Source organism: Corvus kubaryi, unplaced genomic scaffold, assembly GCF_017639235.1.
Source record: "Corvus kubaryi isolate FWS band 111438036 unplaced genomic scaffold, C.kubaryi_AGA036_p1.0 65027, whole genome shotgun sequence".
NCBI lineage: Eukaryota > Metazoa > Chordata > Aves > Passeriformes > Corvidae > Corvus > Corvus kubaryi.
In genome coordinates, this window is record NW_024581704.1 from 102,767 (window position 1) to 127,312 (window position 24,546).

The 24,546-nt window shown below is 40.9% G+C and overlaps 1 protein-coding gene across 3 annotated transcripts in view; it reads right to left on the reverse strand.

The window, feature by feature from the left end:
* LOC121672887 (CD109 antigen-like) overlaps nt 1–24,024 on the reverse strand; it is a 70,774-nt gene extending 46,750 nt beyond the window's left edge. For 2 of the 3 annotated variants that reach the window (XM_042045790.1, XM_042045789.1), the window contains exons 1-5: nt 23,859–24,024; nt 23,365–23,525; nt 8,867–8,895; nt 5,042–5,272; nt 4,773–4,898 (exon numbers count right to left, since the gene is read on the reverse strand). In XM_042045790.1, the coding sequence (XP_041901724.1) occupies nt 4,773–4,898; nt 5,042–5,272; nt 8,867–8,895; nt 23,365–23,525; nt 23,859–23,926 (615 nt within the window). In that variant the 5' untranslated portion in view covers nt 23,927–24,024. Of the gene's footprint in view, nt 1–4,772; nt 4,899–5,041; nt 5,273–8,866; nt 8,896–23,364; nt 23,526–23,858 lie in introns of those variants that run through there. The other variant, XM_042045791.1, reaches the window with a different exon arrangement.
* Between the last annotated feature and the right edge of the window lie 522 nt (nt 24,025–24,546).

Sequence of the window (24,546 nt, forward strand, 5' to 3'; positions counted from 1 at the left end):
TTTCAGACAAGCAGTCAGTTAGTTATATATGCACAACCCCAGAGAGATTTTTAGGAGTTTTCTTTAAGATAGGAAAACAACACCATGCCTATTCCATTTTTTTTGCAGAGCTGCTTTATTCTAGTACAGGTTTTGTCTTCCATGCCTTCTCCTGCTTCTTAAGTACACTCGCCCTTCTAGACTAACATTTTGCCCTAAATCATCATTTCTTAAACTGCAGAACACCTATTGCATTCTGTGTCCATCGCCCAGAGTAAGAAAAAAGTGCCAAAAAAGAGATCCACAGAAGCGTTCTGGGATGATAAGGATGAGCTTTTCTGCAGGAGAGCCTTAGACGCTGTGGATCCTGACATCCAAGAATCCCTAACAACTACAGTCTAGATTCTGCTCTGCTGTGATGAACCGCCCTGCTTTAATTCATTAAGTCTGATCCAACAAAAGTGAGGTCACAGGAACTGTTCTGCACAGATTTCTCTTCTTTGGCAATTGAAAGTCCCTGGAATGAATCGGATCTGGGTCCACTTTCTTATTTCTTTCTGACATTGACACGCATCGCTGTTAGAGCATGGGTAAAGACTCTGGGTGTGGTCCAGGGTTTTGCCCTGGAAAAGCGCAGTGCTGGCACCAGCTGCATTCCTGGGGCTACCTCATTGTCTCACAGGCCCTGTCAGGAGCACTCTTCCGCCTTAGCTTTGCAGCTAAATAAAACAGATTTTTGTCTACACAGGACTAACAGAAGCACTTCATGATCACTTCCATGCTTTGTTTTTGCATGCAGGAAACAAACTCCAAAATGAAATTCTGTTCAAACTCAATAGCACAGTCTCCAGAAACTAAACAGAGTCCCACCAGTGTCACCACTATTTACACTAGCAGATCCTGACTGAATATCTGTGCACATTTGCAAACTACTGAATAGTCAGCCAATGCCAAAAGTTTTATGTACAGTCTGATTTTGAAGAAGTGTGACACATTTTTAAGCAATTATATATACAACATTAAACTTAATGCATCAGATGTGAAATCCATAACTGACCTAGCAGTAAAACATGACAGAATTCACTGTAGATACACTGCAATATATATTAAACCTCAAAAGCTAAAAACTTCAATATGTAAAGTATATAAACATTCCCGGTTGATTCTGAAAGTTGCTTTATAGCTGAAGCTTTAAAAAAAAAAAAAGTAATACTCTTAAAAATATTTTGGAAAGCCCTTGTTGCACCTGAACCATTACTACTCTTCAATATTTGATAATAAATTTATACATAACAACTTCCATAAATTAGATTACAAAATGCTGTTTAACTAGAAACAACTTCTGGTTGGAGGTGTATGCTACTAAAACTCAGCAACTAGAAGTCTTTCGGCAACAGGAAATATAAGATATCCAACTAAAATACAAGGTAGAGACTTGGAAACCAGACTTTAATTACTCTGTCTTGAGTTTTCCTGGAACAGCTGTACTTACACCTGAACTTTTATTAAAAAATACTACAGGATGTTTAACAGCAGCAAGCAGCCAAAACCTGATTTAAAACAGGATTCAGAGGCAGCACTTCCAAAAATCAAAACTCAGTACACTTGAAAACTGATCTGTAATCACAAGAAGGGAAATTTTATTTCATCATTTAACAACTCTTTAAAGACAAGAGGGAAATCTGAGAAAGAAAGCCTGGCTATTTAAGTAGAAAGTTCAGGTCATGGCATCAGGATAGCTAAGTCATGCAGAGATCAGTCTGGGTTTGCCATATGAAGATGTTCCTAAAGCCTGAACAGATCCATAAGCTGTGCTGAATATCAAGCAGAGCCAGAGCTGGCAGTACTAGTTAAGGATAGGTAGACATACCTATTAAAAATCCCAGTCATACACTAAGTCTTCCTTAGCAGTAAATCTAAGTTATCAGTGACCTCTGTTATCACGAAGAGATTGGTGAATCTATGCAATTTTATATGTGACACAATAAAACCTGGATGTCCCCTTGAAAAACAGAACTGCTGCAGAAGAGAAAGGAATAACCAGGTAACAGCTAGGAATATCCACCAGGAGTCATCTACTCACTCACTAGCTTTCACTGAACACCAACTAAATCTCCACTATATCACCAACATAGAGACACCTACACAGCTTAATGTTCAAACTGAATCCCATCCCGTATGATCTTGTATTTCACTGCATAAACTCCCTTGCAATCAAGAGAATAAAGTAGAGTTTCCCATTAGAAAAGTTATTTTCTTTTATTCTGAAAAGTGTCTTGCAGGTCTCATTAATCCAATAGCTGACACAGTATCAGAAAAATAGGTCTGTGAGACAATACACTAGGCAGCCTTAATGTAATAGTGTGAATATTGCAATAGTCATTTAATGTATCTTGCATATGATATCCTTATCCAATGAAGATGCTGTGTAGGCACATGCTATAGAAATAATGCATAATGCTTTGTCATTATATTCAACATGGAATTTGACAATTAAAGCGGAGCAGGTGTAAACAAAAAAGGGCCTGAAAGTAAACATAAGTATTTCTGTGCGGGACTTGGGGTTGCTGTTCTATTCCCAGAGGATAAGCACTGTAAAATAGCCAGGTTTGTCTGGACACCAATGTCTAAAACTTTTTTAGAATAAAATATACTCTTCTTTTTGTCCTCTATTTTGATTTTAATTTTAAAGAGTTTAAATGTCAAAAGGAACCATTTAGCCTGATCTCCTTTTATCCCAGGTTTGGTTCCTTTGTATTCAGCTACTCCAGAAATCTGCACTGTTAGAATGCATCTCCCAAAAAGGCAATCATGAACTGTTAGAGAACACCTAGAGAACTGCATCAACCACAGTAGCCAGGAGTGACCCTGTGTCTTGAGCTGACACCTAAGGCCTTTTTAGTTATCAGTTCTCGATGGAGAGTACTGTGAATTTGTCCAGGCACTTTTTGATCCCACCTGAATTTTCAGTATTCACAGTAACTGCTAGTGCTGTGTTCTGCAGTTCAGTTATGATGTTTTAGTCATTTTGAAATCACTCTTTACCTCCTTTACCTGATGCCCTTTAGCTCTGTGTTGAAATAGACAGGAACAAAACGTTCCCTATTTACTTTCTCCTTGTTACTCGTGACTGGAGAAACATTCCCACTCTGACATATATTTTCCAGGATCATTAACCTTCTGTAGCATAGCTAAAATTTAGAATACCATCAACTACAGTCTATTAAGGTTCCCTTCACTTGTCTCACAGCTGTTTCATTAGCACAGATGAATTTACAAGGCATTTTTCTTTCAACTCTCCAATTTGTTTTTCTTTTTGGTTTTGTTTCAGGAGGGAGTGGCACTCATTCAGATACTGAAAACAGCTGCCACTGTTCCTTCATCAATTATCTCCTAATTTCACCATTACTCAAGCCTTTGCAGAAAGCCCAAGCAGCACATCCCACTTTTTTGCTTGGCAAGTGAGCTGTTGAAGGAGCCCACCACTGTCACCAACCTTCGTTTCCCTGTCTGAGCCACACTTCCCCAACTTCTGAAAAGCACCTACAATAGCTGTGAGTGGGGATGGCTTGACAGCTGGATCAGTGAACTGGTCTGGTCTAGGCAAAGAAAAACACAGATGCTTTTCAATTTGGGTCACTTCCCCACTGCACTTTAGATCTCAGCCTGATGGCAGCTGCTTCAGCGTGACTGAGAGGCTGCTGAACAGCAGTCAGGGGATGGGAAGGAGTGGCAGAGCACAGGGAGGAGCGCAGGAACAACTTAATACATTTTTCCCATCACAGACAACAGCAACAACTCCACACCCACATGACAACGTATTTGAAAAATCCAGTTCTGACACTCACTTGAGCACCACCCTCACAAACCTAAGCCTACAGAAATCTATCAAACACATAACCAGTACTGTTAAATATTACTCCCAAGTAATACATGATCACGTGAGTTTTTCTCCTTTCTACCCATCATCTCCCTCATTATGTAACATTAAGCAGTCCTGTTTATACTTGCTAAATGTCTCTGAACAGCCACTGCAAGCCAAATAGGAAATGCAGTTCCCAAATTATAGGTATTTAAAAGCAGGCTGAATAAACCTGACACACAAGAGTTTTGAGCAGCTAAACCTCCAGCTATTTTTGAAACATGTTCCATGGTGTATCCTTCCACAGCTTGAAGGATTGGCCTGAGAGAACTACTGCCAATAGCAACGTCCAACACAGACTCTTCCAGTTTTGTTACGCAACAGTTCTGTATTACTAGTCACCCCTTCTGTTTTACAAAGTTATTTTTTCCTCAGTAACTCATCAGTCATTGTGAATCACTGAAACACCCCTAAAGATCAGTAAATAGTCTTGTTCTTCAACCCTTGAGACACTTGACTGGCTGCACAGCTGGCACAGCAAATTTCTGTTTATTTGCTTTCAAAATAAACGTAAGAGCATTTCACTTAAAAAGAAAAAAAATTATACTCCATGAGATCTTTCTTTTATATTAGTATTACAACACCTCACTATTTTAATAACATTTTTACTCTGGAATCAAAACACAGACCTTAGGATAAAGTATGTATGTGGGTTTTTGTATCCTTCTCTACAAAACCATATACTACTGACAATCTTGTGAGGTTTGCATATTATCTTTGCATAGTATATTGCACAATATTTGACATGAGGGAAGGATTTGGTCATCTCATGAGCCATGTTTACAACTGTCTTCAGCAACGTAAGCACAATTTTATACACATCTAGCAGAAGAAATAAATCTCTCTGTGATTTGGCAATGTTAATACTCACGTTCACTTCAACCTCTATGGACCAGTCTCCTAGTGGAGGGTTCATTGATAACTGAAATTTTTTGGAAACTACACCCAAATCACCCTCCTCCATCAACCACTGCTGAATCAATTTCCTCCGAGGATCCTAGGAGAAAAGTCAAGCTGCATGTTAAATATGAGTTGCCTTGCTAGCAAGATTTAGGTAGCAATACATATGGTCTGTGTTTTTCACAAATTTGGAACATATGACACATTCCAACATGTCACTATGTTCCTGTGGACACTTACTCGGATATATATATTCAGAGACACCTTGTAAGGTTTAAGATCAGGGTAGACAGTGACAATCCGGAAGAGCACATCTTGTCCTGGTTTATACATAGATTTATCAGTCTGGATGAATACAGAGCTGCTCTTTGACATGTACATCAAGCTGGTCCGGTTAGAGAAGATGCGCCGGCCATCAGCATGGCCTTCCACCAGTAATTCGTAATTCCCAGAAGCAATGTTCAGAGGCAGCTTAAAAAGAAATAGTGACTCTCTGTTAGGTATCAAAAATATTCTTGAAGATACTGTTATTTAAAAAACATTTGACAAAAAGAACTAATATATACCTAAACTTGTCAATTTATGTATATTCTCAAAAAGAGAAAGGATTTTTTTCCATGGCTTTAATGCGTTATTTCAACAATTACCTGAAAATATGTTATCAGAAGCATGTTTTCAACAGACTTCCATCTAATTCAACAGATTTCCAGGTTTTCAACAAGTATCTATGCATTCATATGCCATTCACAGTCTCACACATACATACATTGTGGTCTCTCTTTTCAGTTGTTTAGAAATTTCCTGGGTTTGATATAACGGGCTAATACTCTTCTTCATCACTTTTTTGCCAATAAATTTTCCAAAAATAAAAGATCTGAAGAAGGTATGTGTAAGCAAGATGAGCAGGACTGTAAGAGAACTTTGCACTTGTTTTTTTTACAGTCTTTAGCTTTATATCCTTTGGGGTAGAAAAATCAAACACAGAATTAATATCTCATGAGGTGAGGTACTGTTTTTCAAGAGCAACTTCACAGATTCTGTCCCATTTCAGTTTAATGATTCATAATTACAGCACATACTGTGACTCATTTAGAAAGTAAAATAATTATTCTTCCCAAAATCTTAAGAAATGAAGGAACAGAAATTATATATGGTTAACTTATTTTGGACAGACATTGAAGGATTCTACAGTACAGGCAGAAAAGACAGATATCACTGGCAAGGAAATTTAGACCACATTAAGATCAGAGTAATCATGCACAGGTTTCTTTTCTCTCTCTCTCTCCGTGTCTTTCCAGTGCACAGCAGAAATCCAGAGCTTATCATTCAAATGCATCGCTTCATTTCCTAAAGTTAGCTGGGAGGAATCTCAGTCACAGGGGTTGAAAGGCTTAAAGCAGAGATGCTGCAGCGCATTGGAATTTTAGTTGAGCAGAGCCTTCACAGACAACCACTGACCCCAGGGACATCCCAGCCCAGATGCTGGCTTCTGTACTGCCAGAACGTCTCTTTGAAGAAAGGAAAGGGTTTTAACACAGCTAATTCCAACAAGCAGCCCTGCTGAAAAGCTTAAGAGTCACATGCTTCTGTTTGGAGTTAAAACTGTAAATCTGGAGTAAAACCTCTGAAGTTAAGACAACTAAAGCAGACAGGCTAGCATTTTTCAGCATAACATATGGAACTGAAGCACTCCTCTTGCACTGTAATGAAAATTACAGCTGTTAACTCACCAGGCACAGCACTTCAAAAGTATCCTACCAAGTCCTATAAAGAAAGGCTGAATTGCTGTCAAAGCTCATTTTAACAGCGCACAGTGAGGTAACAGGCATTCACAAACATGGGAAAATGTCACTGGGTGACAAATGAAGTAGATGCAAATGTCTGTAGAGAACACATTTCCTTCTCTGTGTGTTTACCTCTACAGAGGAATCAACTACAATTCTATTCCTCTCTGCTGACTTTCTGTTTTTAAAAACAAGCCAGGAAAAAAAAAATCAAGAAGGGGGAAAAATAAAAAGGCTCTTTTTCACCCATGAGCAGGCCTATGATGACATGGGAAGAAGACACTGCCCCTTTAAAATCTGCATCTAAAATTTAATTTTATAAATCCAAAGCTTCACACTGAAATGGATTTTGCATTTTGTTCAGCTGCAGGTTTTTGTACACACATTGCCAAGAACATATGATTCACATATTTCAACACCCTCCAGATTCCACACCAAATATTCTGCAGTATGTTACAGCCTTAGCTACTGCATCTGTCAAATATTAGCTTATTATTACCTCAAATATTCATTTATGAATGTTAGTATTTCTTAAAGAAGCTGTAATCCCTAAAAAGCATGTAGGATTCACTACAAGAATTCCAGGACACATTATAATCACTCAAAATCAAAATGGTGAAAAATAACCTTGTTTTGTTTCATCATTGCAGTGAACTGAACTTATGGCATTATTTTAACATGCTTGCAATTATTGTCTTTGATTTCTTCTTTAAAAATCTGTAAATGCAATTTAGAGACCTCATCTATTTTCCTGTATCTCTTTCCTATCACAAATATTGATAGATTGCGTGGGTTCCTCCCTAGATTTTTACACTTTTTGTATCTCAAAAGATCTTTCCTTCCCAAAACACCATAACAAAACTGCCTATTGTACCTTTCTTGATGCAAAGGTCAGACACAATGACGTTTGCATGGCCATGGCAGTGGATTAGGACAGCTGAGGTGCAATGTAACCCACCTTCTGTTTCGCACATCTATGCTACCAGAAACTGCACTAATATAACACTTCCACAAGGTCATTGCTACAATAATAGTAACTACTTCAGCCCCACCAACTCCTTTTCTAATATTTCTCAACCCAAATATGAGCAAGGCAGCTTTTAACACTAAGTAGTAGGAACTTGCTGCGAAAATAGTTTATCTTAGTCAAAACATCCCAAATGAATGGTATTACTATCCCCATTTTGGCACTCCTAAAACAAGAGAGAAAAACGCCATCTCACATACTTCCGACTACACCAACCACCATCACAAGTACGTCAGACAAAGCAGCTACTGTTTCCTCTGGAAAAGATGAGGCTGAATCCAGAAACGCATCACGCACCTTCTGCTACCAGCAAATTACACTTTGGACAAAACCTAAGTCTACTGTGGCTACACAAATGAGTAAAAAATCTTACTGTTAAAAAATGAGTCAGTTCATCCTTCAGATAGCAGCAAGAGAGGGAGGAAAGTACCCTGCCTAGTTTTAGGTGCTTGAACATTTTAAGACCTGCCCAGATTATATTAAGGCACTTGTTTAGGTTTTTTTTTAATGAATGGAATTTTCTACATTTGCTGTAGTTCATAGAGATGTATTTCAACCTAGTAATTTTCATAATGTTGAGCTGCTCATTGTCATTGATTATCTATCTATCAAATAGTTCCAGATTATTTAATCAGAGACAGTTTATTTGAGATCAGAACTTAATCCCAGGATTAAAGGATACCCAGACTTAAGGATGACTTTGGTAAAACTTTTTTCCTGATATAAGTACATAACTCTTTAGATTGGGTTTTCAAGATGAACGTCCAGGATCACAAATTCAGGATTCATACACAACACACAATTCAAGACACACTTTTGGGGTTTTTTTATGTACTTTTACTGAATTTGCATTTCCAAACCTTTACAAAGACTGTACATAAATGTATTTTTATTTTAGTATTTCTCAACTGTTGCTCTGTACAATTTTTTCAGCTGTAATTAGCCTTCATGGTGTGTCTAAAATACAGATGTAGCTTATCAGCCAGTAAAAAAAGCCACAAATCAAATTTCTGTGTTCAAGTTTTATGATAGTTTGTGTTGATGCTGGAAATCAGCTCCCAAATTCTGTAATTACTTCAAACAAGATGCACAGCATTTGATCTGAAAAATCCTTGATTTGGTCAGTAAATACATTCATCTGAGACTGTGAAAATAACTGGGATCACATGCAAAATATATCATCGGCACCAACGGATGGCAAGTTACAGGGAGTCAACATTTTCTAAGGAAGGAGGAAATGAAAAAAATACTCACTACTGGAAGAACAAGAGTCCCAAAGGTATCTGAACAAAAAAGAAGAAATACCACACTGTCAGAAATCTGTGAGATTAATTACCATAAACTTACCAAAACATCAACATTATCTTAGAAGAGCAGTGCTCCTCCCCCTACACAGCTGATGGAAGATGTGAGATACCTTTTGCACTGTGCAAACGTATAAACACCAGCATACAGCAACATTACTTCTCTGTTTGGTGGGGGCTGTTGTCCATGTTCACTGCTTGAACATTTTTCTTTACATTCACAGAGACTGAAACACTTTTACGATCCATTCAACCCTCTATGCCACCCAAGTTATTTTCCATTGATTCTGCAGCCCAGGTAAAGGCTAACATTTTTAAAACAATGCACAGGATTTATCACCCTTAAGCAAAGGAGCACCCAGAATTAACCTCACTGCATTACGTCACCATGGGAAAAAGTAACTAACATATCAATATATTTGGGTTAATATAACACTGCTTTAACTGTGTTTTTAGGTAATGTGGCCTCAAATATTTTTAGAATCCAAGTAAATGTCCTGTTAAACTCATTACATCATGAAGCCATTAGTGCCACAGCTCTTATCTTAATTACATAATGTATTATAGAATAGAACAGAACAGAATAAAACAGAACATGCCAGCTGGAAGGGACCTACAATGATCTTATGGTCCGACTGCCTGATCACTTCAGGGCTCACAAAAAGTTAAAGCATGCTATTAAGGGCATTGTCCAAAATCCTCTTAAACACTGACAGGTTCCAGACATCAACCTCATGTCTAGGAAACCTGTTCCAGTGGTGGACCACGCTCTCAGTAAAGAAATGCTTCCTAATGTCCAGTCTGAACCTCCCCTGGTGCAGCTCTCAAGCATTCCCACACCTCCTACCACTGGATACCACGGAGAAGAGATCACACCTCTCTCTCCACTTCCCCTCCTCCGAAAGCTGTAGATAACAATGAGAGTGCCCCTCAGCCAGATTAGAGAAACCCAAAGTCTTTAGCTGCTCCTCACAGGATGTGCCTTTGAGCCCTGTCACCAGTTTTGTCGCTGCCCTCTAGATGCACTGAAGGACTTTCTAGAACTGTGGGGCCCAGAACTGCAGAGAGTACTAAAGGTGAGGCAGTACCAAAACTGAACGCGGTGGGATAATCACCTCTCTCGATCAGCTAGGGATGCTGTGCTTGATGCACCCCTCAAGTATGTGGTTCCCCCTTTTGACTGCCAAGGCACACTGGTGACTTGTACATGTTTCTGCTGATTCCATTCAGTTAGACCTTCTTATATCTCCTAAAAAGCAATGGGTTTATACCTATCTTTCACTCAACTGTTTCACAGAGTAAGCAAAAAAAATTATTTATTTATTAATGTCCTTCTTGATCCTGGACCTAAAGGCATTCCAAGATGAAGTAATCACTTGACCTCTGAACTTCAATAAATGTTAGTTTTAGAAGTCAATGTATTCTTTCCTTTGACAGTGGCAAACAGAAGAATCTCAATGAACTGAATACAGGTTGTTCTGACTGTTGCCACACCACTAAATGAAAAATGCTATCCAGCATGTACCATCTATTCAAATTATAAACTGGGTTAAACCAAATGACTCACATCCCACAAATTATGTTCGTGGGTAGCACACTGCAATACTTCATTCTGGTATTCAAAAGCTTCAAAGGCATGGGCAGTACTGTGCCTAAGGAACACAGTTCTTTCCACAACGTGTTTAGGTTGCTGCTAAACCTGTATTTTTTTTTTTTTTTGTATCATCATTCTCTCCATTTGAGAAGCAACCATGCAGTCATTAACTCTTGAGGAACCCCACTGGCCTTTGACGTTTTCCAGACAGAAGTGTCCAGCAAAACACTTTTCTAAGTAGCCAGTGGAGACTGCCCCAATTCACAGTGGCAGGGAGCCCCCACACTTGGCCAAGGTTGCTTGGCACACAGGGCTACAGGACAACTATCAGCTACAGGAGAGGAAATACAAACTCCTGCAGAGTACGTGATCCATAGGCAATGTAAACACCTCTAGGTGCACTGATATATTTATTCCCAACATCTACCCAAACAACCCCATGCCCAAACAACTGCACTAAGATATATGACTTTAGTTAAAGGAAACTTACGGCTTCCTAACTCAGGAGAGGGTAAGTTATTGTTAAGTAGGAAGAATTTTTCTTAGGGAATTATATTTCACTGTAAAAAGAGCAAGATGCACAGTAACTAGCAACAGAAATGGTACCAAGTTACCTCCTGAAATTTCTCTCAGTTATACACTAAAACTCCAACCCTTCTCTTGTTTCTTTCCATGTGTGAAGTAAGGCTGTGCTAAAGCCGGGGTCTATACAACTACAACCCATAACACTGTGTCACCAGAAAAAAAAAACCAAAAAGACAAACCTTTGTCACTGCTGATAACTGGTTATTAACAAGGAATAGAAACCATTTATCACATGTGTCTGAGTTCTGTATGTATGTATCACATGGTTAAGTTCTGCTACGCTAGCTTTAATGTAACCCACACAGCTAATTACAGCAATGGCTACAGGAGTGACTTCAGTACACTGGGAGACACCAACCACAAATCTGGTATTTGTACCATAGCCCACCCCACGGGGTTTCTATTTCCATCTTTTCCCCACCAGTGCAAACACACTCATACCCACACACTGCAAGGGCAGAGTGACAAGGGGAACAGCTGCACAGTGTCCTGTACAGCATCTTCCAGCTTGCAAAGCAACCTTAACAGGGCAGGCACTTCAAAACTTTTTCATCAGGGTAGTGCCTGCTTGCCTCCACCTGTTTTGAGCACAAGTGGCATGCAAAAACCCAGAAATCTTATGGCAGGTTTCTTTCCTGTTCCCAAGGCTGGGAGATCTAACATCAGGTCTGAGCTGGGTACAGCTGTGATGCAGATGGGGAAGGAGCTGGGGGGGAGGGAGATTTATATCACAGTTGCATTTGTGCAACTCAGAAAGGATTTACCTTCTGAGGCAGTGCTAGGGAGCCACAGCCTCCTTGGCTGCTGTGATAAAGCCCAGAGCGCTAATTCCCAGCCAGTGAAAATCATAAAAGAGGCTCCAGGGCATGAGGTAATCTTCCAATTTATGTCACTACGTAATTATTTTGCTAGGAATTGAGCAGCCTGGGCAGATCTGAAATTCTTTAGCATTGCAGTGGATCCCCCTGTCATGCAAGATTTTCCCATGTTCTCAGAGACTATCAAGCTGCAGTCAATTCCCTGGAGCTCTGCTCAACTACACCTAGGGATGACTTTGGACATGCTCAAGCAAGAGCTATAGGCAAAACGTTTCCTTTATGCCAATGCTGAATAGCGGAAATTCACCAATTTTTCTCATCACTTGATGAGATGATTAAAGTTGTATTTAATCATACAGCAATTTCAGGTTTATAAGGAATTAACCATGGTCCAGCAGCTAGCATGCAGCACTGCCCTGCTGCAAGCCCTGCTATCATGCAGCTGACTTTTACCCACACGCAGTGTGTAACACTTCCACATGAGATCAGTCAAGTCTGGTGTCTACTGTCCCCAGAAATGGCAACAGTCTTCTGTCTTCTTCAACATCCCTGCAAAGAATCCCTTCAGTTATGAAATACAGGTAACTAACTCCAGGCAGAAGAAGTAGGTTTAGAAGGGAGCCCAGAACAGCTAAGCCACCTACATCAAGCACTGCAAACCACAAAACACTTCCTCCTGATTCATTCCATCTGCTCTCTGCAGCAGCAGAATCACCAGCACAAATGCAATGGGACATAGCAAATGGGAACGACCAGGCAAGCGCACAGGTCCCTGTTACAAGAGATTAGTTACTGAAAACTTCCAGCTGGAAACCACAACTTGGTTTTAGGGAGAGACAGGAAAAATTCAGTGGACTGTTCTGGACTAATCTTGAAGACGGTTAAAAAACAAACTACCAAAAATCCCAACAGAAGCCACATGAGCCTTCAAGAAAAAAATCTCTTTCCTCATCATTTGCAAAACCATTTCTTTCACAGAATTCCTAAGGCTTGTACTGTATTTCTTCAATAAATACTGCATTGGAAAAATACATGGAAATACAGTGGAAACAAATGCCACTCTCTCTTGCCTCCTTTTCCTCAGAATCCTTGGCATTTAGGATTTTTCAGTAGAAGAGGAATCAAAGACAGTATGGGAGTGACATGTCACCAGTATAGATGGCAGGAGGAAATCGTCGTCTTTTTTAAGTATTTTTCTACCCTGCCATTTTTTGTCAGTCTAACAGTATTATTATCGATAAAGCAAATAGAAAAAATTCTATGTAAACACATGCATGTTTTTTTTAGACTTATGGAGAGCTGCACAAACAATGGTATCTTAAATTCTTCCCACTTCATGGGCCTGACCCAAACACAGAAACTTATGCTACCTCTTCTTGAGATGACACCACTAGGAATACTCATAAATGTTCTAGCTTCCACCCCTAAAAAAGGACAGAGGTTTGAGAAAAATGACTGTATGGCTTGGCACAGTGAACTAGAGCTTGTGCCAATATACATCAGTAAAGTAGCACTTCAGTCTCTCATTTACATAAAGTCAGCACTGACTGTATATTCTAGCTCATGTGGCAGTTATTGCTACAAACAAATTTTCTCACTTAAACTTTTCTACCTATGTCTTCAATCCTTCTTAGTAATGTGTGAGAACAGAAAAATTATAACTGGAATCACTTCAGATTGATTTACTGAAACGATGCCACATCTTTGCTCCAGCAGCTGTGTTCATATATCTATCCATGCTTAGGAAATGTTTACAGAAAAACATTTTCTTTGCAGTGGCAAATGGAGTTATTTTCTACTGCTGAATCTATTTCAAAAACTCACATCATATAAATAAAAATTAGTGTTCTTCAATGTCCTTCCAGATTTTTTTTCCTATCCAAAATATATACTCTTTTTGTGGTTAAAAAAAAAAAAAAAAAAAGGAAGCAGTAATGCCAAGGCCTAAGCTGTCCAGGAAGTAAAAAACACTTATTCTTCAAAGAAGAATCAACCTGCAAATCTATTGAGTTCGCAGTTTGCTTTAAATACATTATATTCCTCATCTATCATGCTAAATCTATCACCCAAATTAGCACTGATTAGCTATGCAAATAGCCCAAATACAGAGCTTGAGCCACTGCTGTTAAGTTATGGCTCAGTTTGGCCCAGATGACAGACGGAGGGGCAATACAGCACTCAAACACGGAATAGGGATTGCCAGGGGACGTCAGCATTCAGGCTGACATCCAAAGCCAAATGAGGCCAACAGGCCTGTAGCAAAGAGGTATAACTTGCTCCAAAAAGCCTCCTAAGGCCTGTCTGCCAGCACTACAGACATTTCCCTCCACAGCCGCTTCCCACCCTCCTATTTCCTCCACCCCCTATCCTTTTCAAACGTTTTTGCAAACCTGGAGGCTAAAAGCACTCCGAAATTGTAAAGGGGGAGAGAGAGGGGCAAGGTAGCCGTGCTGCCTATGGAGAAAGATGTAAAGGGACAGGAGGAATAATCTAAACTGGACCAAAGTTTATCACCTGAGGGCCTGGTCAAGCGACTGGGCATCACAGCCCTAGAGGACAGAAGAAAAGCAGAAGAGGCGCTGTCCTTCCTCTTCTCTGCCCCCTGACCACAGCATTCTCTGTGTCTTTCCACCTTACATGGCAAAGGAGTCATGGTACCCCCCTGCTTGTCCCTTCTACTGATTCAGCCATTTTTCTCTTGTCAGCACTGTCAGATCTACCCTTGAGGAAAACCACCATCTCCCACCCTCTCAGACCAACAGATACTGCCTATGGCTGGGCACCTCTTCCCTTGCCCTGCCACATCCATGATCCCTTCCCCAAGCAAGTAGCATGTTTCCTGATAACTGGCCCTTTTTAAACCTAAAGCACAATTCAGACATGTGATTCTTCAGTCAATCTTCTAAAGTCAACCAACCAACTCCATGGGTTATACTATTATTACCACTTTCAGCTGAGTAGACAAAGACCAGCCAGTTGCAAGAACACGGTATTTAGAAAACATTCTCTGGTTTATCCAAGACACTGCACACTGGGTAGGAAAACAGAACAGCTTCATATTTGCAAAACTAAATAATCTTTGTAATCAGAGACCTTCTGAGAGCTATCCAGGCACTACCATTGCTTAAACTCAAGTACAGCCTCTTTTCAACTTTTTCCCAAGACAAACCTAAGAGCCGTCCATGGACTTCTAGTCATGCATATGACGTTACCACTGCCTACCATACCGTAACAACTATACTGCCATGAATAAATTCACAGCTGTTAGGAAGGCAATTCTTGGATACTACACAGGAAACGTTCTTGATATCAGATCCAGTCTATGAAACTACACAGACAATTCAGAATAATCTCAGACTTAAGCCTTTTACACAACTAAATGTGAAATACATTTCATCCCCTTGGTGACTATATACAAACACACAGGCATCTGCACATCCTGCTTTCAAGGCACTACTGGTCACCATTACTATCCACTCTGATGTCCATGAAATAAACACAGACAAAGCCACTATTAAGGCAATTTAAAGCACCTGCAGTTTTTATTCCAACTTAAAACACAGGAAAATCACATTAAGACAAAATATGGCTAAGCCTGTACATGCTACACATTTAGCAGTATTAGTACTACCCTCATCACATCAACTGCTGTAATTGGAGCAAAATTTCAAAGTCAAGTCACTTCTCAAACTCATTCACTGCAAATAATGCATTCAGAATCTATTGAAATTTCTGCTTAGAGGGAGTGAAAGGAAGAGGTTTGTTTTCATATTGGTTTTCTTCCATTTTCTGGAACACATTCAAAGTTAGTGATGACAAAGCCACATAACTTTCTTGAGGCAACAAAATTATTTGAATATATAAAGGTATTACCAGAGACTTCCTTCATCAGTAAATAAAGGCAATATAAATCCCTAACCATACAAAATAAGCACCTGGACCTCACAGCTATACCTCCAGGAAGCTGAAAAAGCGGTCTGTCACTATAACCATGTTTTCTACGCACATACTTACTTAGACTGCAGTGAATGTAGGTGAACCAGCACCACCTCTTGACACTTGCTATTCAGTCTCTGCTGACAGGATCTCAACTCTGCCTTCACAAACAGGCAGTCATGGATAGCACAGCATGGAAACCAGCAACACTGCCAGTGCTGACAGACATGAGGGTCTCATGAAAAGAGAGGTTGCCTCTGTATAACTGGAAACTCCTGAATTTCCCAACTGCTTGCTGCCTCCGCAGGTACTTCTATAACTCAGTACTTCAGCTTGGATCTCCTTCTAACTAGACACCACTAAGGACATCACCTTAGACCCATCTACTGTTAGCTCCCACTCTTTTCTCTTTGAAGCTACTTTTAATGTACCTAATAGTACATAACAGGTGTATAGCACACTTCTCTTGATACTTCACCCCAGTTCCTCCCATCTCTCCTCAGATGCTTTCCAGAATGCATAAGAGACTCCCAGGGTCAAACCAAAGTCTGTCTGGCTTAAGGTCCCATTTCCAGCAATGGTCAAGTGTGGATACAAATATGCAGCTAGCAAGAATCTTTCTTGCTTCTTTCCAGTCCTGTGAGATATTTTTCTCTCTCACAGAAGATATTAGTAGAGTTCTATGAGCTATGAACACCTGCAACCTTGCAAAGCTTTGTTTACGGTACAGTAGGAAAATATTTTGACAATGGATGTTTTAGGATTTTAGCCAATCACCCCAAGGGGTGGCTGATCCTTTGACCAATTAGACTATGAAGAAAAAGGTCCATAAAAGAGTTGTAAAATAATTAAATAAAGGAATCTTCCTGCACATTGCCTGCCTGCTGGATCTCTCTTCTCCTCCCTACCACCGCGGGATACCACGACAGTCAAGGACAGACATCTGAAGAGCGTAAAAACCAAACAAGTACACAGTGACCCTTCCTGGGTACTCTTCCCAGCCTATGCAATGTGTGTGTCTTTATACTGGGCCAACCCTTCATGGACTTTTGTCTTGTAAATTTGTGCAATTGTGTTTTCCATCCACAACAACTGGGACATGGAGTTTCACAATTTATTTTCATCTCACGTGAAAGCCCATCTTCTTCTGTCAGGTTTGAACTTGTCTCCTGAGAGATCTCCGATCCTTCCCTCTGCTTTCCCTGGCATTTCTCCAGTTGGTTCACAGGCTCGATGATGAGTGCCAAAAATCAAGCACAGCATTCCTCACGATGCCTAATTAGGCTGTGAAGATTACTAGAATAATTTCTCATAGCTTACAGAAAATACTTCTGTGTATACCTTTGAGTACAATATTCACCTTCTTTTTTGAGCACCACAGTATTATTTATAAGCCTTCACCTTCTGTTACCTTTAAACCACCACCCCCCCTATACACACATCCCCTTTCCTGCAGGACTGCTCCTGCACCTTGTTCCCCATCCAATAAATGCATGTTCTTTTATTTGTCAACAAAAGCAGAATTATGCACTAGTTCTAGTGATCACACTCCAGTTTTTCCCCTAATCATTTCTGGTATTGCCAAAATGCATTCAAAATCTAATCCTTTCTCCCAGTGTCCTTACCACCCCTTCACTAACCTAATAAATATTCTCCCTTTTTAATTCATGTCAGTCATACTGAACAATACAGTTTCAGGGCAACTCACTTCCTGTTTGAGAGTGAGCCACTTAGACTTACTTGAAGACTATTTTCCATCCAGCCACAAACATATTAAATAAGAATTTCATGCTGTCCCTGCCTCCCCAGCTGGCTTGTCAGAGTGCCAGGCCAGACTATCAAAAGCCTTAGTAAAATCAAAATCTAACAAAATCCTGCTTCTTCTCCACGTACAACCTTTGCCAACCCATGGTGCAATACATTTTATTTGCAGGTTTTCAATCTTCCAGAACCTCTCTGTTCACTCACGCTCTCAAAACTTCACTAGCAGATTTAAAATTATTTCAGTCAATTCCCCAAATATTCTACAAGTAATTTTATCAGGCCTAAACACCTACTTTACCAAAGTACTCTTAAAACTGTTCCTCCCCTTCTGTTATTTTAATTCTTAAGCCTTTTCCATGACAGTTGATCTTCTTAGTGAAGCCTGAAAACTTACTGCCTCTCAGCATCATTAATCATCAGAGTAGCAAGCCACAGAAGTAGCAACAGTTCTCATAAGAGTAGCAAGCCACACCCTTTGCTAGCTTTGTTGCTACCAGTATGTTATTTAAAAACCCTGCCTTACTATCCTTCACATGATTTCATACTGTAGGTTTGGCCTTACCAGTTTTGTTCTTAATTACCCATGTTACTTCTTTAAGTTCCTTTGTAAACTGATTTCATTTACAGTTTCTACATACGGTTTTCCTTCTTTGTTTTTTTGGCCAGTTTAGATCATGTTTAGTTACTTCATTTCTTTCCTTTCTGCTCTGTTAATGTGTACTTATCCTTTTAGTATGAATCCCTCAGGAATTTTCACCCTTTGCTTCTCTTGTTTCTGACAGCATGTTACCTACCAATTCCTGTTATTAATAGTCATCACTTCTTTTTTCCCTAATTCACAGCCTTTAGTTTGCTCTTCTCTCTCCTCCCTTTACTAAAAGCTGCAAAGCCCCTCCAGTTCACAGTAGCAACAGGGAATCGCACACTAGGACATGTATTCCCTCGTCTGTATGAGTTGCCCCACTGTCTCCATTTCTATTTTATCCTACCCTTCTGAAGGTACTGTGAAACAGCCTGTAGTGCTCAATCTGCCACACCCTCCCTGGCTGGGTCTCGACAAAGAACATGGTGACCAGAAAAGCCTCATGTACCAACATGTAAGCCTTGAGTAACAGAAGGACTCTTTCCCTCAAATCTCAAACAGCATCCAAACAATAAAAAAAGCTCAAGTACTGGGTGGGATCACTACTCCTATATTTCTGCAAACAATTAATGGGCCTGTCAGCAGGATGGATTCAACAACAGGCACAGAAACCTGTTGGGTTTTGTTATGTTCTTGGGTTTGTTTTGTTCTTTTATGTACTCCAGCAATCTGAAAGCCCATAAGAGAGCACCTTGTTCTCTACTACCTGAGTCATCTCTGGGTCCAGCCCCAACACCTCCTTCCCAAAAAGTTTTCCTTCATTCTGATTTTGCATAGGTTACGTGCATGCGCTGACTATTTAACAACTTATTTTTCAGGAGGCACAGCTACACATACTTTTGGATATGGAGGTTATGGATGCAAGATCACTGCTGCAACTCCTACTCTCTCACTGTTTGGCTTTTTAGGCATTGATGAAAAATTAGGCAGAAAGGAAATGTTCCACTAAACTGCGAGCAAAACCCTTCACCCCACAGATTATCAGCACAGACAGCACAGTCCCCAATAACTAAGTTTATCCTGACATAAGGTGCAGAGACAACTCAAGGTTACTAACAGGGATTGGCGGTTTTAGGCCATTCATTCCCATTTAGGTGTTACTTTACAACTTACTATTCCTAGTGTTTCTCACTGTTTCTCACACTGACATGGTCAGAATCATATTATTAAGTGTGTAAAACATGCCTTCTGGTAAAAGGAGATTTTCCATTGTCTATATGGAGGATCCCTACATGTCTGAGCTTGACAGACATTCTCAATATCATGCTTCATAAATCCTAGCTGAGTATTTACCATGCTCTAGCTCAGTAACCTCTGTTAACAAGTAAATGTACTCCTCTCCAGAAATACAGAAAAGCAGCATAAATTAATTAACACGTACAAGTAATTTACAAACTGTGCACGTTGCTGTAAACCAAATTCTTCAGTAAGTTCACATAATTTTCACTCAGCATGCCTTAAATACATTACGTTGTACCTTAAATACCAAAAAGCTCTAACTAATTAATCTTATTCTTTAGGATTAAAAACATTCACACTGTTGGGCAAGTGATGACACCTCACCACACGTGAAAGCTTTTATGAAAACAAGTTTTGTTTTCCAACTTATATGCTACTTATTCTTTCCAAACCATTCTAGCACCAACACCAAAAATACTTTTCAGAACCTCTCGCAATTAAGGTATAAATAAGGTTGCTCATACACTAACACACACGGCAATGTCTGGGTAGCAAACCCTGTAAGAAAACACCTCCTGCCAATTCATACTACATCTTTATTGTTAATGACTGGATAAATATGCATGGCAAGAGTCACCCTTCACTGCAATCACTATAGATCAAGCTATTCATGCAGGGAATTTAACTTATCCATCTGCTATCACCATAATTTCTTTTTTGCTATTGTTGACACAGAAAACCCAAGAGCTCCAATTGCACACCAGCCATCGTTACCCTCCTTTTCAATCAGGGCGAGGATCTTTCTGATACCGCATCTCCACAGAAAGTGTGTCAAGGCTTGGTACAGCGCACACAAACAGCTTCAGTTAGTGCTTTGTGTTCTCCTGGAGTCTGCTCTAGGCAATGGAAACCTGTTATCTCCCGGTGACGCATTCTTTTTTTTGGATTATGCTTGCTCACACAAAGTTTACCTGTAGCAGCAACCTCCCCCTTGCAAACATTTAGTTGGTTTGTTTTCACTATATTAAATGTAATTAACTTAACATCTGTACCAAAATATTGGTCCTAAACAATCTCCTTTTCTATACGGTACATTTGGATTCTGGAATACCGAGCCAAGCTCAAAATATCTTTAAATGTACGTGCATGCACACTTTCTCCTTCACTCCAAATATCCTCTAGCCAGTTATTAATATTTATTTTCCCTTTGTTATATAAAAAGCACAATAGTGATGGGAACCAACCTCCAATGCTGAAGTGTTCCTCTAACAATTTCCCAAGAATCACTCAGATATAAAAATTTCACTTCCAGCAATATTAGAACAGTAAATGTTTTATCAACCATCAGAGGGCAAACACTCTATTTCTTATAAAAAGCAAGAATTATATTATAGAAATTAAAAACATCCATGTCTCTAATACAACAAGGTCTTCTCATGGAGCTAACTCAGAAACTTAGACCAGTATATGCATCATATTGAGCCACTGGCTAGAGAACCGGGCTGAATCATTAATTTAAGGCAACTGCAGAAGCATTTGCCAGACAGGTATGTAATACCTCTTACACTTAGGTACTTGAATGAACTTGGCCTGCCAGATTAAACATCCCTAATAAAAACTGTGTCCTCAGCCTGTCCTATGTCTCCAGCATCCGATTTCCAATTCAGTTCCATCAGCACAAACATTTGCACATCGAACCAGGGAATCTGTCTGCCTAAAAAAACATCCAAACAAAATAAAAACTTTATTTTTCAGTCAGATCAGTTTCTCAGAGCAGTTAATCCCCTGCTTTTGCTGTCACCATGCAAGGAAAACTACAGAGCATAATTGAGCCAGGTTAGGCAACAGTGCCACTGAATGTGCAGCCTAACCTAGGTAGGTATTCAGTGACAGATAAAGCAACATTTTCTGGGCACTAATATATGCAGCAATTATGTAATTTAAAGAAGATTTTGTGTGCCTGGAGATATGTTTGGGTTTTTTCCTTCAACTGCAACAGCTGGCTTGAAAGGCTTTAACAAGCCATAATAGTCACAGCCTAAGCTCAGCTGTAACAATACCACTTCATACTTTATTTTAAGATTGTTGTGTTCTTCAATGAAAAATTTAAAGATTTATGTTCTTATTCTGACAAGCTGCTTTTGCTTCTCTCTGACAATTTGCTTTCGCTCTGAGTCAGAACTGATCCACACCTGTAGCACCTTTGGATACACGTCTTCAAGCCCACATCCTCTTTTACAGGGCAGTTCCCTTGCTCCTAGCCCTTAACAGTTTTGCTTACATATTAGTTCACAGAAAACAACTGACTAACAGATTATATAACCTGACTAGAAAAGAATTGATGGCCACATACTAAATGTTAAGAATTTTGCAAGAGGAAATACACGGTATGCTCAGCATTCTCTTCTGTTTCACTTACCAAGTAAAAAAGAATTGAAAAATTAAAGATATATTTAAAAGACAGGAAAGTATTAGAAGTTAGTAATGCACTATAGCACATTTGTCCTTTTTCCTCAGTGTATCCAGTCTGATACAGTATCATACCTGTTCCTGATAACCCACCATTCACTCTGACTTCAGCAGCTCCCAGTGTCAAGTACTATTCTGTGTGCTCAGAAGATAGAGACAGCCACATACTTTCAGAAGCTTGGAATTAGCAGTTGCTTGTCTGGCTTTTAATGTTGAGAAGGACAAAAACAGACAGGTTGAAACTCATGCAAGGCTCACTGAATTCTATGTCAAAGCAGAACAGAAGCAGGAAATAACAGCCAGTATAGTTAGTGGAAGAAAAGGAGAAGGCAATTTATTTTCTTTTTAAAACTTTGGCTTTCAAAAGAAAACAGCAAAAGTTAGTTGGTTTAGGTTTGTTTTGGTTCTCTATCAAAATTTTTTGATCTGCTCAAATGCACTCCATCACGCCCAAAGCCTCAATCTCCTCTACAGGCTGTGAAGGCTTTGAAATGAAGGTGTGATGCTTCCAACTAAGGCATCTACATTAAGACATTAATAGAAGAATTACACAAGCAGTAAAGAAAGTGTCTTATAGCAGGGTAGATTTTTCAGTACCTCATGCTGCCCTCAGACTTGCTACTTTTAACAAATAAAAAGCAAGAGTTTAGATGTCATTTTTATTGCCTCATACTAAGAGCAGTGTGAAAGCTGGACTATCCATACAAAATATTTTCTTTCTCATGACGACAAATCTCAGGCAGGACATCAGTATGCTTCTGCTGCCAGCTACCTTTCTGAAAAGGAACATTGGCCAGGATATCTTAGCTCTTCAGAACTCCCACCACATCCACTACCCCTGCTTGGTGGCATAGAGTAAATCAGTCTCTTCTCAGGTCTACTTATCTTCAATTCCCAACCTCTCCATGATTCAATTCCTGATCCTTAAAAATGCCTGTTTCTTCAAATGCATAGAGCTTCCAAGTGTCTGGCAGAGTCATCTTCACTTTCCTATGGTCCTCAGGTTGTTTTTTTCTTACGGCATGAAGAAGCAGCTCCAGTTGCTGTACTACCTTGTTTTTTCCACCCATTCCATTCTCCCACATGCTTCTACTTCGCACCTTAACAAGTTACCAGTAAGCAACTCTTCCTCTACTACTAAAGTGGCCCCACTACACTGACCAGAGTACTTGCTGGTACCTCAGAAATCCCACATCCATCCCACTTTGCTACTATACCATGATTTTCAGAATTTACTGAGAGTTAGCACACCGAGGCAATCACTCATATCCAGCTCAGTTGCCCAACTCCAAACAGAGCCAGCAGTGTGCAAGGCTGTTTTCCCATAGCGACTCCTACTCGGTAAAATAAATTCCCTATTTTAGTACCATTTAGAAGCTGTGATATTTTGGGAGGAAGAAAACATTTCTGTGAGAAGGCAAACTGAAAAACTTCCAAACCAAGTCCATTCTTTTTCTTACCTTTCTCGAAGACCATTTCCCTGCTCAAGATAGTCTCGTTATCTCTGATCACTTCTCCCTTTACGGTGACCTGTGCTGGGCTGTCCGGCAGCAGAGCTACCCCAACAGTAAGGTTTGCTCCAGGCCTGATGTTCCAGGGAACTGCCACAAGGAACGTAGGTCTGGAAAGTCCAAACAGGCAGAGGGAGAAAGGGCAGGGAGTGAAACACACTCTCAAAAAAAGTAAGCGCGTCCACGTAAAGACATACGACACATGTCACCAAGGTCCTCTGCTGCTCTCCGCTACGGAGGCTGGAAGTGATGCTCACCCCCGCGTGCTGCGGGTGCGCAGGACGGGGCACGGGCAGCGCTGCTCTGCCCGCTCTCGGCACCGGCTGCCAGGCGGGCGCCAGGGAGCCCCGGGAAGCGCTGCGCTCCCCGCGCAGCCCCCGCGCCGGGCGGGAGGGAAGGAGGGTGAGGCGTCCCGCGCCCCAGCCCGTCCCGGCCCCACGTACCCGGCCGCCGCGGAGCTGCAGAGGAGGAGGAGGAGGAAGAAGCGGACATCGCCGCGGGACCGCGCCATGGCTCTCCGTGCGCGCTGCCCGGTGAGTCCGCCGCTGTGTGCAGGGCCGGGGCCGGGGCTGTGGCCGGGCGGGAGGCGCCTCGGCGGGCGGGGGAGGGAAGGGAGAGGCGGCAGCTGCCCCTGTGCCAGGCACGCTCCGCCGGCGGCAGCCGCATGAGCGCCCGCAGGGCGTTCCCGGGGCCGGCCGGGGGAGCGGGGGGGCGGCCCGGCGGCAGCACACATCTCTCTACACAGAGATACCCACGGGTGCGTCCCACCTCCTCTCAGCCAGCGCTGCCCTATTCTGGGGCTGATGCAGCTGGGAAACGGGTGAGATTCTCAGAACACAACGCGCTACGAAAGCAACACCGAGAGCAATGTTTTCTGCCTGCAGCTCGGAGCAGAGCGGCAGCCTGTTACGGGGAGCTGCCTGGTTAGCGACTTGGAGAGCCCCGGAGAGCCCACTGAGGCAAGTTGGCCTGGGGCTCGGGCTCCGAGGCGAGTCGGGAACGTCTGGGTCTGAACAGGGAGAAGGATGCTGGCAGAAATTCAAGGAGCTTCGTAGCTAATTAAATGTGAATCGATTGGTAGTGCAGCTCTGGCTGGACTGTCCTCCGTGCCCAATATATGCAAAATAAGGT